The sequence below is a fragment of the Alligator mississippiensis genome, chromosome 7 (genome assembly GCF_030867095.1).
Source record: "Alligator mississippiensis isolate rAllMis1 chromosome 7, rAllMis1, whole genome shotgun sequence".
Classification (NCBI taxonomy): domain Eukaryota; kingdom Metazoa; phylum Chordata; order Crocodylia; family Alligatoridae; genus Alligator; species Alligator mississippiensis.
In genome coordinates this window covers 37,030,422-37,045,765 of record NC_081830.1, presented here as the reverse complement: position 1 = coordinate 37,045,765, position 15,344 = coordinate 37,030,422, and the positions used below count along the sequence as shown (strand labels likewise).

Below are 15,344 nucleotides of genomic sequence, written 5' to 3'. Positions count from 1 at the left end.
TTGTATCTACCAATGAATCTCAAACAAGACCCAAGATGTCATTCTCCCACTTCATTCAGCCTTGCTGAGGCCGCAGCTGGAGTCCTGCATCAAATTCTGGGTTCCACACTTTAAAAAGGACATGGAGGAGCTTGAGAGGGTCCAGAGAAGAGCCACACATATGATCAGAGGTCAAGAGAGCAGGCCATATGAGGAGAGGCTGAGAGGCACAGGACTTTTCAGCTTGGAAAAGCGTAGGCTCAGGGGGGACTTGGTGGCAACCTATATCAGGGGCGTACATCAGGACTTGGGAGAATGTCTGTTCACCAGGGTTCCCCTAGGGAAAACAAGGTCCGACAGTCACAAACTGCTGGAAGACCATTTTAGATTGGACATAAGGAAGAACTTCTTTACTGTCTGAGTCTCCAGAGTCTGGAATAGACTCCCCTCAGGAGTGGTACAAGCACCTACTCCGGACACATTCAAGATGAGTTTGGATGACTCTCTTGCTGGGGTCCTCTGAACCGAGCTGACTTCCTGCTCTTTCAGCAGGGGGCTGGACCAGATGATCTCATGAGGTCCCTTCCAGCCCAAATGTCTATGAAATCTATGAAACCTATGAATACGGGTGATTGTGTAGTTTAGTGAAAGGTTAAACAAGGATTTGTATGCAGGGGAGTTGCACAGGGGGTGCACAGGGTGCATGTGCACCCCCTGTCAGGCTGTGCTTCCTGTGTAGTTGATGGGTAGGGGGGCAGTCAGGAGCACCAGTGCCCCCGCTGCAAGCGCCAGCCGGGGAGCCGGCAAAAGTGGCCGTGCCACTTCTGGAAGTGGCCACTGGAGTTCCGGAAGCACGGCTGCTTTTACTGTGAGTGAAATCAGTCCCCCCAGCCAGCAGGATCTGCCACCGGGGATCCCCCCCACGCCAGGTACTGACTGGTGTCATGGGAGGCATGTGCCCCCCCCCCCGACTCAAGAAGCACCAGACTACCCATAGGATGTTTTGGATAGGGATAATTCTGCCTCAGACAGGGGGGTGCTAGATGACCTCTAGAGGTCCCTTCCAGGCCTATTTTACTCTGATTCTATGAGCTGACTCTTCCACACTCCCAGCTGAATGACTTGGTCCTTTACATCCAACAGAAGATTAGGTCACGCTTTAGCTCTGAGGACAGCTAAAATGATGGTTGTGACATATATCTCAATTAGCTTCAGGCAGGAGGTGGTTTTGTTTAAAAGAATGGCCTGAGCTTGGTCAGCTCACAAATAACCCTGTCAAAGATTTCAGCCAGATTTTGCACTTTGATACCTCAGCTGGTGTCTGCTAAAAATTAAAATGTCTCTTGGTTTTAACTCTTGAGCCTTGGATATGCTTTGAAGAAACCTAGGATAAAGGAGCCAAATTGTAAATGTTATTTTATAACCTACTGAGTTTCAAATGTGGCAACTGCTTTGCATTCCTATGTATTGTGATACAAGCAAAACTAAAAGTGTCCCTGGTCTTGTGCTATTGAAGCAACTATTTACACCAGAGATGAATCTGGCCCTACAAATGTTATTGGTGCTATTTGCTGTGGCTGCACTTGGACAAGAAGCACAGGAAATAATATTGTTTTTTTAAGATGTTAAATTAATGTAATGTTTTGTCAACAAGCAAGTTTTACTCCAGATGAGTCATATGTTTCACTGCTGTAAATTAACCTTAGTGGAGACTGTAGGTGTGTCATTATTGTTCTGTGTCAATGCATTTTGACTGCAGCCTGTAATCCTAAAGTAGACAAACCTGTCCTTTCCCACCCCACATTGTTTTCTAAAATATGTGCTAAGCCCTAGTTTCTAGTATTTATGCTGTATTTGCTGGTATTTGTGTGGGATTGTAGGATCTGAGGAGGGTCTATTCTAAATTTCCTGTCACCATACAGAGCCTTGTAAGGACCTAGACAAATATGAGTATTGGGCCAAAAGGAATCTCATGAGGTTCAGCACAGAGACATGCAAAGTCTTGCACTTAGGATGGAACAATTTCATGCACTGGTACAGGCTAGGGGCTGACTGGCTGGGCAGCACCTCTGCAGAAAAGGACCTGGGGGTTACAGTGGACAATAAGCTGAATATGTGCCAGCAGTGTGCCCTGGTTGCCAAGAGGGCTAACAGCATACTGAGCTGCATTGGTAGGAGTGCTGCCAGTAGGTCAAGGGAAGTGATTATTTCCCTCTATTCAGCACTTGTGAGGCCACATCTGGAGTAACTGTGTTCAATTTTGCTGCCCCCTTTCCCCCTCCCCCACACACACAAGAGGGATGTGGATAAATTGGAGAGTCCAGTGCAGGGCAATGAAAATGGTGAGGATAGGGTGTCAGAAAAGAAAAGAAATAAGTCATGAGGAAAGACTGAGAGAACTGGGATTATTTAGTCTAGATAAGAAGAGACTGAGAGGGGACTTAATAGCAGTCTTCAACTACCTGAAGCGGGGTTTGAAAGAGGATGGAGTTAGGCTGTTTTCAGTGGTGGCAGATGACAGAACAAGGAGCATCAGTCTCAAGTTAGGGCAAGGAAAGTTTAGGTTACCCATTAGGAAATATTTTCTCACCAGGAGGGTAGTGAAACACTGGAACAGGTTACCCAGAGAAGTTGTGGAATCTCTATCCTTGGTGGGTTTTAAGACCCAGCTAGACAAAGCCTTGGCTGGGATGATCTGATTGGGGATGGTCCTGCTTTGAGCAGGGGTTGGACTAGATGACCTCCTGAGGTCCCTTCCGACATGAACTTTCTATGATTCTATGATTGAGTTGTGGTGCATTGTGGGTCTTTCCTTATTGACTCCAATAGTGGAAATTATTTTAGTGCACCACTGCCTTATCAGCCCAGTACATGGCTCAGTTCTGTGAGTTTGTAGCAGTAGTCTTGGATCCATTAGATTAGGTCTTGATGTAGGGCAGTCATTCAGAGATACGCTGGAACAGCAACCGAAATAGTCAAGGGCACTGGATGTGAAATGCATTGAGAAAGCATTTGAAACAGATATGGAAGATAGAATGCACAATCTCTTTGCATGCACTGGCATTCCTGGAGCAGGAGAACCAGTATGACATGGTGGGACTGTACAGTGTAGGCATGGAATGACTAACAGGACTCCAGAGCATCTGCAAGGGAGGGCAGACTTTTCTGGAACTGTGTGATGAGCTTGTGCCATCCCTTCAGTGCCACACTGAGAAAGCCCATATCAGTAGAGGTAAGGGTTGCTACATTCATGATTCCAGGAGTCTGGTCCATGGCTAACCTGCTTGATGCTGGCAAGTGTTTGTCTCTGAAGGAGCCCGGGAATGCAATATCCACACAAAACATTCAGTCCTGTTCTCAGCAGCTGCAGAATGGTGGTAGAGTACACATCTGGAAGGCTGAAGGCAAATGGTGCTGCCTTCAGATTTGTTTGGAAACCAACATTGCAAACACTACACACACATGACTGTGGCCTTTCATATTCTGCATCACATTTTTCTATGGGAATATTTGCATTTAAATTTTGTACCTACATTTTTTAACAGGATGCATTCTAGAAAACACAATTGCAACTGAAGCTAAAATCAGAGAGTGAACTCTGCAGATGGCTTCAATGGTAGTGATTCCTGCTGCTTCCAGTACCTCTTTTCCCTTTCCAAATCTTATGTAACAGTGACACAGTCTTGTATAAATACGTTATGAGACAAGACTGTTGTAGCTGCTAAGAAGTCACAGGAACAGAGACTTGTGAGTATATTGGTGAAGGACTGCTTTTGTTTTAGTCCTATAACTTGTATTTACATGCCAAACTTGGTAAAAAAGTTGGCTGTTTTAGGAAGGAAATGGCAACTGAAGATTGACTTAATGGGATTCATCGACTTTAATAATCAGTGTATGTCAGCATTTAATTAACTCCCTGTGAGCAGGCCACTAGTGATTGCTTCTATAGATTCATCTGGGCACTGAAAAGAAAGGAACCCTGGCAAGGCTTGCTGATCAATTGGGGAAGGTGCAAGATTTGATCTCTCTTGTCGTCTAGAAACATGGTTAATTTTCAGAATTAATGTATATTGGTAAAGTCATAGTCCCTTGGCCTGCTTCAGGGATATGCTGAAAATGGGATTGTGAGAACAAGAAGTTGTGTTTACTGTAATTTTAAAGTCCCGTGGGATAGAAAAAACAGCTATGATCCATGCCTTTCTTGCAGATTCATTCTTTATTTCCATTACCAACTTGTTAGCCGTTCACAGTTAGATGGAGCTGCCACTGGCCTCCCTATCCATTATGAAGCATATCCACTGTGAAAAAAACAACAAATCTGATTCAGAGCTGCTGACTGGCCTGTGGTGCAACTTGGTTGGCAGGACAGTAGTGAAACCTCAGCATAAGATGCATACTGAGCAACACAGAGCCCTCTGAGAAAGATGCTTCTCAGGATGATGTGCTTTGATGCCAGCTTAAAGGGCTGATTTGGAGCTTGTTGGTATTATTGGAAAAATTTCCATTGGCTTCAACAGTCTTTGGATCAAACCGTAAAAGATGAGGACAGATGTAGGTTCAACTACAGGATTGAAAGCACTTCAGTGGAGCTGGAGATTAAGGGATGCCTCTGATAAAAAGCAAAACAAAAAACAAACATTCTAATTTTTTTAAGCCTATCTTACTGTCTTCATCCTACATGCGCTTTGCAAGGCAAAGTCAGTGGAAAAGCACAGGTGCCTAAAACTATGCATGGATTTAAGTTCTTGGCTGGATTGGAATCAAAATGGTCAGCACCTTTCAGGACCAGACTCAAGGAGAAAAAATGTTCCCATGTAGCCCACAGAGGTAGGTGCCATACTGTCCCACACAAGTCCTGCTTTGAGGGCTTTATTGGGATGTGGAATTTATGCTGACCCCTTTGTATAGGGATGCTCTTCACCCTACAATATCCAAATTTAGATGGACAACATGAAAACTGCTGGTCACGTTGAGTGCAGAGGTGTGTATGAGTCACCTGAAATTTGTAGAGATGAAGGGAGAAGTGGGGAACAGCAAAGAGTTAGACCATGGGGGACTGGCTGGCTCATGGAATTGACAATCTAGTTCAGAAGCGTACATGTTTCTCACTGTTTCACATCCAGTTCAGGTCAGTAAAGATCAACTACTGATGAGCTTTTTCATATCTTATAATTCATGATGACAGCACTCAAAGCCCTTTAGCCATGCTTATAACTAATCTGTGTACCTACTAACAATATTCCCCTCTGCTGTTTTCTATTATTATGATGTATATATTTCTAAACCGTGATCCACGCTCCTTTATTCTAGACACAGAAATTTCTGTCCCACAAAGCAGTCTCCTTGTGATAGAGTCTTGTTATATTCACTTGCAGTGTTTTGTCTTAAATTACACTGGAAGTCGTGTGCCAGGAATGCCTCTTATGAGGTGTTTGTACAGTGCCTTGCACAATAGTGTCAGAAGGAGGAAGGTCCATGGGCCCGATCTGGGCCATGGATTGGGCCTGTGCCGCTCATCTGGTCAGATCAGAGCCAAATCAGTTTAATTCCCCTGTCCAAATACATCAATTTTACATGCCTTCTGAGCCCTGTACCAAATAATGGGTATTAATGGACTCAAAATTTTTTCTCAGTCACTCTCCGCTCTACTATCTGAGACTCAACAGCACTAATGCATTGTCTTCGCAACTTCCCTGCGGGCACAAGAATATTAATTCTGATTTGCAGATGAGAAATCTTTAGTGCTATGGTCAATTTTCATGTAGGACATCTTGACCAAACACATGGGGTTCTCTGAACAGCTCTGAAAAGAAGAATTGCTTGGAGTAAGTTTTATCAAGAGTTAGTTTTCTGTTGATCAGTTTATTCGTTCCAAGTCTAAAATATCTGTGAATTATATGTTTATAAACAGCTGTCTGGAGAGATGCATGCTAATCTTTTTGATATCACAGTAGAGAGCAGTCCGTTGTATTATACATACGAATTCTTAATGTCTCTTTAGCTGCAGAAGAGTCTACTTCAATAACTTCAGGAAAATAAACCACAGAGAGTGTTGTGGTTTAATCATAATAACCAAAATTCTTGGGATAAATTCTTGGCAGGTACGAACAAATGGACTTCAGTGGCCCAAAGACACTGCTCAAGTACAATTCAGAGGCCCTGATAGAAATGAGAATCAAGTATATAGAAGATCTTATGTGGGAGCCTACGATATAAAGTTGGCTCACAACCAGAACAAAATGACAACAGGCTGACAGGAGTGGAGGGAGGGCAAAAAAACCAGGAGGAGGAGAGGATACAGCCCTGTAGTGGTATAGCTACTGCGTTGAGGAGCTGTCATTGTTATGCAGGGGGACAGGTGTGGCTGAAGAGATCCAAGGTCATCTGCCATTTTGGAAAGCAGGGCCTGGAAAAGCCTTGTAATATTTGGTGTTTTCTTAAAGTCTTACCTCCTGGAGTCACATGATTGATATCTCAGCTTTGAGATACAAGTAATATGAAATATATATATGAAGAGTAAGTTCCTAGGCCTTTATGGTAGCTGAGAAAAACTTGAAAATGTGAAGTAAGTGAATGCTAAAGCTCAAAACCCAGAAGGGAAAGGGAAAAAGGCACTTAAAAAAAAAAAACCACTAATTTTTTTTTCCTTTGGGGGGTGGGGTGGAGGGAGGGGCAGCAGTGCTTAACTCATGATTTTTGAATGTGTGTGGTTTGTGACTGCAGAGTGCAGGAACAGATCAGGCAGACCCTGGCTGCAGCTTCTAGCAGGTTCTGGTTGACATTCTATTCAAGTTATGTACGTTTACAAAAGAAGACTGTAATTGTTAAAATGCAAACTCTCGTTTCAATGGAAAGAACATCGGAGTTACTAACAGAAAGAGAGAGAAAGAAAGAGAGAGTGAGAGAGAAAGGGGCTGAATGAAGCTAGTTGCTGACTGCACAGTGAATTCCATTTAATGCAGAGAAGAGGCAGGGGGCCTGAAAATCTGAGGTCATTTAAACAGCACATTATTACCAGAACTACTGTGGACATTTAGGGCTAGGTTCTATTCTTCCTGTTGGGCATATATGTGAACTGAGGTACCTTAGTACAATTCCCTTCCATCTTGTTCAAGTCCCTGGAAATCCACTAATACATCTATATTTGCTGCACACCCTCATCTGGCCCTTAAGACTGAGTTGCAAAAAAAAAAAACAGGAGAGGAGAAGGACCCATTCACCTATTGTATTTACGAGCCACGTCTACACGAGACACTGACAGTACAGCTCATTACTACTGTGTGTGAAGGGCCAGTAGCGGGTACTCCTTGTCTGTACTTAGTAATTAAAAGTGCCTTGACACAGCAGAATTCTTAGCACGATGCGAGTACTCAGTGCAAGGGATTCCTCACTACGGCGGGAAGAGTCTTGGTGCAATGATCAGCTCTCGCCGAAACTAGCAGATGCACAGTTTGGATGCATGCTACCGATTGGCTCATTGTAAATTATTCATACCCGGTGGCTAGCAATTGGCTTGCTAGCCGTATAAAAGCCTGGGTAGTTTCCACCCAAGCCAGAGAACTCCGCGTGTACGTTGGGAATGAGTTCCTTGTGTACCTTGGAGCAAAATTGGAGGCCTGATCAACCACCAACCACTCCCCGTCAATGACCATCCCAACGTACCCCGCACCCTGCATGATCGGAAAACATCGGTGTGTTTTTGCTTGTGCCTACACTGTGTGCATTGACGCAAGTCCCTGTACGTCAGTTTGTAAGTAAAGTTCTTTTCAATTTAACCAATACGCGCTTGTGCCTAATTCTACTCCATCGCGGCCCCATTCCGGCTATACTCAGCACCCACACTCCTGTGCTGAGCCACTCACCTCACTGCATCCGACCACCTTCCAGGCTTCAAGTGCCTCCCTGGGGGTGTCTCACATCTAGCTGACCCCCTTCCTGGAGCACACCCACTAGCCTGGGCATAATGCCGCCACCACCCAGGGTCTGGACTGTTCCTGGCTCTGTGCCCCCTGGGAAACATAGGCCTAGTAACCCTTGAGGGTACTCGACCCACGTCAAGAACTTGGGGTGCTTCCCTTAGTCCGAAGCACAAATAGTGGTCTTCCTTAGTCAGCAGAACCAAGGGGACCCCAAGGCATATTCTAGCCCCACTCCCAATAAGTCTTTCTCGCTAGGTACAAAGGAGAATTTTATTGGTTACAAGGAGTAGGTTTGGAATAGGGTACAGGGTAGAGCAGTATCAGAGAAATCCCATAAAGCAAACAGGGTGGCTGGGTAGCCTTTGATCACGCATCTGAGTTACTGCAAGCTATACATCTAATTAGATCTCAGGTAGCTTACTCACGAGTATCATCCAGAGGCAGGTGGAGATTCCCTCTGGAGGCAGGCAGCTCATTGTTCATGAGTTTCAAGAGGGAGGAAGTTTCAGATGGTCCAGCTTCTCTCTAAGTTTTCATCATGGCTACTGCACCTCCTCCTGGGCAGTCCTTGACTTATATAGACCTTATGACCTCATTTACCTGCTCCAATGGATGCCAGCACCTGTTGGTTACCAGGCAACCATTTGAAATGTATCACTGGTTGCCGGGTAGGCTGGCAGGGTCTTTAGCCCCCTCCCAGTCAGGTTGGCATTGCTTAGAACAATAGGGAGCGTAAGCCCCTCACCCAGGTATGTGATACCAATCATGTAGGCAGAGAAAGCAGGTTTCCCCCCTCCCTCAGGAATGTATCCAGCTCAGGTACAACTCAGGGTCACCTGAGAGAGGGAGCAGAGGAGTCTTCCCTTTTCAGTGACTGTGTTAACCAAATTGTCACATAGCAGAGTTTTTGGGGAGACACAGAGGTGGTATTATGACATACTGTGCAGTAACATCACATCACACTTCATGCCACACGATGCTATTGTGCAGTAGGAATGAGCTACTATGTAGTCAGCATTTTGTGTAGATGCAGCCACAGTTATTCAGGGACTTTAGCAGAAGGAAACAGAATTGTACTTGGGCACCTTATGGGTACCTGGCCTGTAGTGTGTTGCAAACGGGGAGGTTATGCTGATATATACTGAATGAGACTAATGGAATGTCCCTTTCCTTTTCAGGCATTTGAGATTCCTGGCACTTTTTACTTTTTGGCTGGGAATCCTCTTTCTGTGTGGCTTCTTCCATATGAATATAAACTTCATCCCGTAAGTCTGCTTTCTCTAATGATATTGCAAAGGATAAGAACTGGTTTCCAGCTGACCAAGGAGCCCAGGAGCCAACATTTAATCCATCATGAGCCTGTGTAGCTCATAGACTTTCAGTTGGACAGCCCTGCATTAGGGCCTTCAGTTGATATTTAGCAATCTAAACAGTGAGATAGTTATAAAAGGGCAGCATGGTCTAGCAGCAATTTGGGGTAAATGCTTTAATACAAAAACAAGAAAGGGGATTGAGCAGAAGAAGCTAAGACCCCTTTTGCATCCTCAACAGTAAATAGTTTCATAGTTGGTAGGGTCAGAAGGGACCTGAGCAGATCATCAAGTCCAACCCCCTGCCATGGCAGAAAAAAGTACTGGGGTGAAACGACCCCAGCAAGGTGGTCATCTAACCTCCTTTTAAAACCCCCCAGGGAAGAAGCCAGCACCACTTCACTTGGAAGTTGGTTCCAGATCCTAGCCGCCCTGACTGAAGTAGCGCCTCCTGCTGTCTAGTCTGAATCTACCCTCTGCCAGCTTGTGACTGTTATTTCTAGTCACTCCTGGTAGTGCTCAGGGGAACAGGGACTCCTCCAATGCCTGTTGGTCCCTCCTCACTAGTTTGTAACAGGCCACTAGATCCCCCCTCAGCCTTCTCTTGTGGAGGTGAACAGGTTCAGGTCCCTTAGCCTCTCCTCGTAGGGCCTGCTCTTCTGGTCCCTGATCATGCAGGTGGCCCTTCTCTGGACCAGCTCCAAGTTGTCCACATCCCTCCTGAAGTGCAGTGCCCAGAACTGGATGCAGTACTCCAACTGTGGCCTGACCAGTGCTGCATAGAGAGGGAGGATCACCTCCTTGGCCCTGCTCGAGATGCATCTGTGGATGCATGACAAGGTGTGGTTGACCTTCCTGACCGCGTCCCCACACTGCCAGCCCATGTTCATTTTGGCATCAATAATGACTCTGTCACGGCGGCGCCTGCGGGAGGGCCGTGAGCTCCCTGAGGTCCCTCGCACTGTGTCAAGGCCGGCCCAAGGCACCCTCTTATTCTCACCCGCCACGTCTTGCTGGTAAATATAATAGGGAGGCTACCTTACTCCTCCTTGGGCACAGCTACTCGGGACCTCTGTCCCCACGGTTTTCCTGGACTCTTGTGGTCTCCCCATATGATGGGTGCTACTCGGGCACCCCAGCCTTATGGGCTACGCGTAGCTCCTACCAGCCCCTAATACCACGCCCCAAGCCTCACAGATGTGACAGACATTGGTGTGTCTCTATATGTATACTGCCTCCTTCTCTGGGGCCTTCTCTGGTGCTGCCCCCTTCTCTGGGGCCTCCTCTAGAAGTGTTGTCCCACTCAGGGACCCTTGCCTGCTTTGGGACTCTATAATCGAGCCTCCGGTCTTTCAGGCTCACCACGCTGCTTCCTTTTTTCCTGGACACTGTACTGCTATCCCCTTTTCCTGGGGACCACCGCAGCACCCTGCCCTTCTCTTGGGTTTTCTGTAGTGCTAGCCTGTTACCGGGCTCATCGTGCCCGTCCTGGGCTTCTCACATATTGCCCCTCTCGGGCTTCTCACATATTGCCCCTCTCGGGCTTCTTAAAAGGCCGCCCTCCTCCTGGGGCTCGTTGTGCCCAACTTGGGCTTCTTCTCAATCATGCCCCCTCTCTGGGGCCCATCATGCCCACGCTAGGGCTTCTCAAGAAGTGTCCATCTCTAGGGCTGGGGTCTATACACCCCGCATGCTGCGCCCTCCTGGGTGCCAGGGTCCTCACCCTCCGCTATGAGGCCCCTTTAAGGATACTGCGCCCTCACTGGTGCTGCGGCTCCCACACCACTGTGGGTCCCTTTGAGGATAATGCGCCCTCACTGGCACCAGGGTCCCCACTTTACCATGAGCCCCCTATGAGCCTCCTCCAACCCCTAATAGCCTCACCCAAACCACCGGTGTGATAAAAACAACAGAACACAAACTCCAGCCCCTTGGCTATAACTCAAATATCAGCCGTCTGGCTATAACACCATTGCTCCAGTACCTCCAGGCAAGCGGTACCTGCTGTTAGGCTTCTACCTGCATCATTGCTCCCAGAGCTCCTACCTCTCTGGCTGCTGGCAAGGAACTGCCTCAGGCCTCTGCTTCTGGGCTTTTATAAGGGTCAGGCCCTGCCCCTTTCCAGTCAGCTGACTCTCATTAGTTGCCCCGGCAACCCACAGCTGTGCTCATTATCCCTGGCAACCCACAGGTTATAAGCATAACCTCCCCTGCTGGCCCCTTGCAGACATATGCCAGGATATTTCTCTGCCTCATGTCCAGAGAAGTAAGGTGATTATATTATGGAGCTATGCTTATTTACAGCACCTGGGCATCTGGCCCCTTGACCTCAGTGGAGCAATGCTGATATATACCAGCTGGGTACCTAGCCTGGTGATAACAGTGGTGTGAAGCTGATTTACATCCTCTGAAGAGTTGGCCAAGATATCATAAAGAGCATTAATTCCGGTCACACACTTAAAGTTCATTGGACTAAAGGGTGAGGACCAGGAGGGTAGGATACTGTGGCAAAAGCAGCACTGTCACTCAGGTACACAAGATGGATTATGATGCTAAAGAGAACTTTTCTCCTGTGCTTTAAATTCATCCAGAGTGTGGAAGGGCTTCACCTTTTACCAGGAACCCTGTCACCCCAGAACTAATATCATGTTCCTGAAGACCCACAAAACAGCCAGCAGCACTGTCATGAACATCCTGTTTCGGTTTACAGAGAAATTCAATCTTACAGTGGCCCTTCCAGCTGGCCGGCAATTCCATCTGGGCTACCCTGACAGCTTTGAGGCAGAGTTTGTAGAGGAATTTAAAACCACGGGGCCAAGTTACAACATCATGTGCAACCATCTGAGGTTCAACCTCAAAGAGGTAAGAATCAGGGAGGAGTTAGTCTGTGAAATGACTGCAGTATTTTTTCCTGCTACTAAATCTCACTCCTTATGCTCTGTTCCCCTGATTTGCAAGTATCCTATGTTCTGAGCTAGGATTTCATGTGCCCGCCTTCAGCCTCAAAGTTCATTCATGCCAGGGAATAGCCACTGCTCTTGAGAGATTCCTCTAGGGATCTTTGTATTAATAATCATTTACAGAACCACTGGGCTTGACTTGTGTGACTCAGGTGTGGCCTTTTGCTTTGGGAGACAGAAAGTAATATGCTAGCCCCAGCACTGATCTTTGTTTTGGTCTCTCTGGACACATATACACAAGCATGGAGGCTGTTCTGATAAGCTGGAATTCCAGCGTACTGGAGCAGACTCAGTTAATTGTTCAGGCCAGATTAATCAAGTCTGCTGGAGCGTGGCAATTACTGCACTCTAGTAGCCTCCTGCATCTCATGTCTAAGTGTCCCCATGCTTAAAAATATTGCTGGGAGCGCTTGAACTAAAGCTTGTCAAACAAGCTTTAGTTCAAGTGTCCCCTCCACCATTTTTAAGTGCGGGGACACTGGTACATGAGACCTGGCAGCGCATTAATTAGAGTGGCTCTCAGAGCTGCTGTAATTAAAGCACCGCCCCTCACATCTGTGTAGCACGTGTAATAGTGCCCTCTCTTTCTCTCTTTAATGAGAGGGTGGAATCACCTCTCCTTTCATAAATCTTCAGCATTTGGGCTCTATGTGATGGAACAATAGATCTTTGGCCCTACTGTTGGCCTGAACCCACTGTGCCCTTCTGCATCCATCTATGTGAGGTTGGCCCAATGGCTGTCTGGTGTTTAGGGGTGTGCAGGCCACACAGCCAGAAGCTCCCTCAAGCAGATCCCTACATAATCCACCAAACTATTCACTAGGTCACAGTGGGTGCATCTATATGAGATGCTACTGTTCAGTAGTTACTATGCATTTACTGGCAAACACTTTTTTAGTGACACTACTGCGGAGTATCCTAATAATACTGTGCAGTAGTGTATTAGCACTGTTGTTGCTGTGGTGCGCTACTGCGCAATATTATTTGGCTACTGCGCAGTTCGTATCTTTTGTAGACGTTCCCAGTGAGAATAATAAAGACCCCATATGCTGAATACAGGATCCTTTCATTCCAAAAAAGTAAATGGAGCCTACAACCTGTATTACTGAAATCTGTTGGTAGCAATATGGCAGCACCTTAGTGCTCTGTTTCTTTAAGAAGTTGTTTGTGTTACAGGGAGTTTAATCTGAATACACAGTAGGAAAAATGTTCTTAGGGAGAATGTTTTTGTAAGTGGCTGATGCTCTTACTAGGCATGCCTGCAAATAACCATAGACTCTAATACAATGTTTATACCTTCTCAGCTTGACTGTGGTTTAATTCACTGTCAGTAGTCTACACTATGCTTGTTATTTTGACCTGTTTTCCATTAAATTCCATTTTCTGGTACCATCTTGTACACGAGAACATCTCACACAGATAATCAATCAATTGATATTAATGATCACTATGTTTTCTCCTCATAAATAGGTAAGAAAAGTGATGCCAGTCAACACTACCTATTTTTCTATCCTGAGAAACCCTGTTTCTCTGCTGGAGTCCTCATATGTCTATTATAAAGATTATGCACCTGCATTTAAAAAATCAAGGGATGTGAATGAGTATCTAGCTTCTCCTGGGATATATTACAATAAGAGTGAATCTGGATATAACATTTATGCCAAGAATAACATGTGGTTTGACTTTGGTTATGATAACAATGCAGAGGATGATGAGAACTATACTCAGTCTGTCCTCAGGATGATTGAACAGGATTTCCACCTGATTCTGATAGCAGATTACTTTGATGAGTCCATGGTCCTTCTGAAAAACTTCTTGTGCTGGGATCTGGATGATGTGGTTTACTTCAAACTGAACTCCAGAAGCTTGAACACTATCCAGAGCCTGACTCCTGAGAACAAGGAAAAAGTAAAAGACTGGTGCTCACTGGATTGGAAACTTTACCAGCACTTCAATAAGACCTTTTGGAGGAGAATTCAGGAAAATATAGGACTAAAAAATTTGTACAGGGAGGTGAACCTCCTGCGAAAAAAACAGAAACAGCTCATGGAGAAATGTCTCTTGGATCCAGTGCCAGTAAATGAGACCCAGATTAAAGACAAACTACTCAAGCCCTTCCAGTCAGGGGATGCACATATTCTAGGTTATAATCTCAAGCACAATTTAGACAATGAGACTCTGAGAAGCTGCCAGAAAATGATCACGCCTGAGCTTCAGTACATGTCATATCTGTATGCTCTTCAGTACCCAGACAAGAAGAGGAAGAGCATAAACTTTCCCTCGTGGTGGAGTTGACAAGGATGCAAACAATTCATTTCAGTGTAGGTAATAGCATGTGGCAGTGCTTCCCAACTTCTTGTCAATTTGTTTATCCCGGCTGTTTATCTGTTAAGCGCCTAGTGGTGTTAGCCCATGAAATTATCTCAGATGTCAGACGAGATAGTGGGACAGGCAGGCAGGGACATTGGGGCTGGATCACACAGCAACCTAGGCTAGTTGTCAGCAGTTGGTGCATGGTCCTTAGATGTTTGTATCCAGGCTGCTCCAGCCTCCCCAGGAGCTGGAGTGAAACTAGCTAAAAAATCAATGCCCTGACAATCCTGTCTCTCCTACACAATGTAGATCCTAGTCTACAGCAGATAGTTTAGCCCTTTATGTGTGGGTGAAATACTAGTAAAATGGTCTCTGTTGATAATGGTGTCGATGGAAAGATATCAAAGAGAATGCATGTAGCAGGGCCTTCCCATCTCCTGTTATAGCCTAACAAAAGATTGTCCATACAGTGTATGTTAGCACTCTGTGCGAGGGAACTGGAACAACTGGGAACTATTGTTTAGGTTACCAGAGGAAAACCTTTATATTTCATTTTATTGATTGTACTCTATATCCCAAGCCAGTGGAACTGAATGCACATACCACAACTGCCAGCTACTGAAATGGACTCTCAGACAAAATATTGCTTAGGGCTTGGAACACATTAGGCCTCTGCTAAAGAGAAGGACACAGCTCTCCAGGCATCTCTCACCTGGAAGTGGAGAGGTTAAATAGAATGAATTGTGTTTTGTCCCATTTCACCTAATAAAGCACATTTTATGTCATGGGTGCATGGAGATGTCTTCTCTTTAAAGTGCACTCTCCACTTTCTTTAAATTTCAGCCTTTCTGTCACCAAGCTTC

At 45.7% G+C, this 15,344-nt stretch overlaps 1 protein-coding gene and 2 long non-coding RNA genes across 5 annotated transcripts in view; 1 reads left to right on the top strand and 2 right to left on the bottom strand.

Annotated features, from left to right (window-relative positions):
* Window positions 1–8,414, bottom strand: part of LOC109286231 (uncharacterized) — a 24,077-nt gene extending 15,663 nt beyond the window's left edge. Inside the window, exon 1 of the long non-coding RNA XR_009463425.1 lies at window positions 8,324–8,414. This is a non-coding gene — a long non-coding RNA (uncharacterized LOC109286231). The remainder of the gene's footprint in view (window positions 1–8,323) is intronic.
* Window positions 1–15,266, top strand: part of GAL3ST2 (galactose-3-O-sulfotransferase 2) — a 19,057-nt gene extending 3,791 nt beyond the window's left edge. Inside the window, exons 2-4 of the mRNA XM_019499824.2 lie at window positions 9,077–9,163; window positions 11,800–12,070; window positions 13,639–15,266. Coding sequence (XP_019355369.1) covers window positions 9,077–9,163; window positions 11,800–12,070; window positions 13,639–14,463 — 1,183 coding nt within the window. The 3' untranslated portion in view covers window positions 14,464–15,266. The remainder of the gene's footprint in view (window positions 1–9,076; window positions 9,164–11,799; window positions 12,071–13,638) is intronic.
* The window catches only part of LOC109286232 (uncharacterized), a 22,855-nt gene continuing 21,482 nt past the window's right edge, over window positions 13,972–15,344 (bottom strand). For all 3 annotated transcript variants that reach the window (XR_009463426.1, XR_002094205.2, XR_009463427.1), the window contains one exon: window positions 13,972–14,059. This is a non-coding gene — a long non-coding RNA (uncharacterized LOC109286232). The remainder of the gene's footprint in view (window positions 14,060–15,344) is intronic.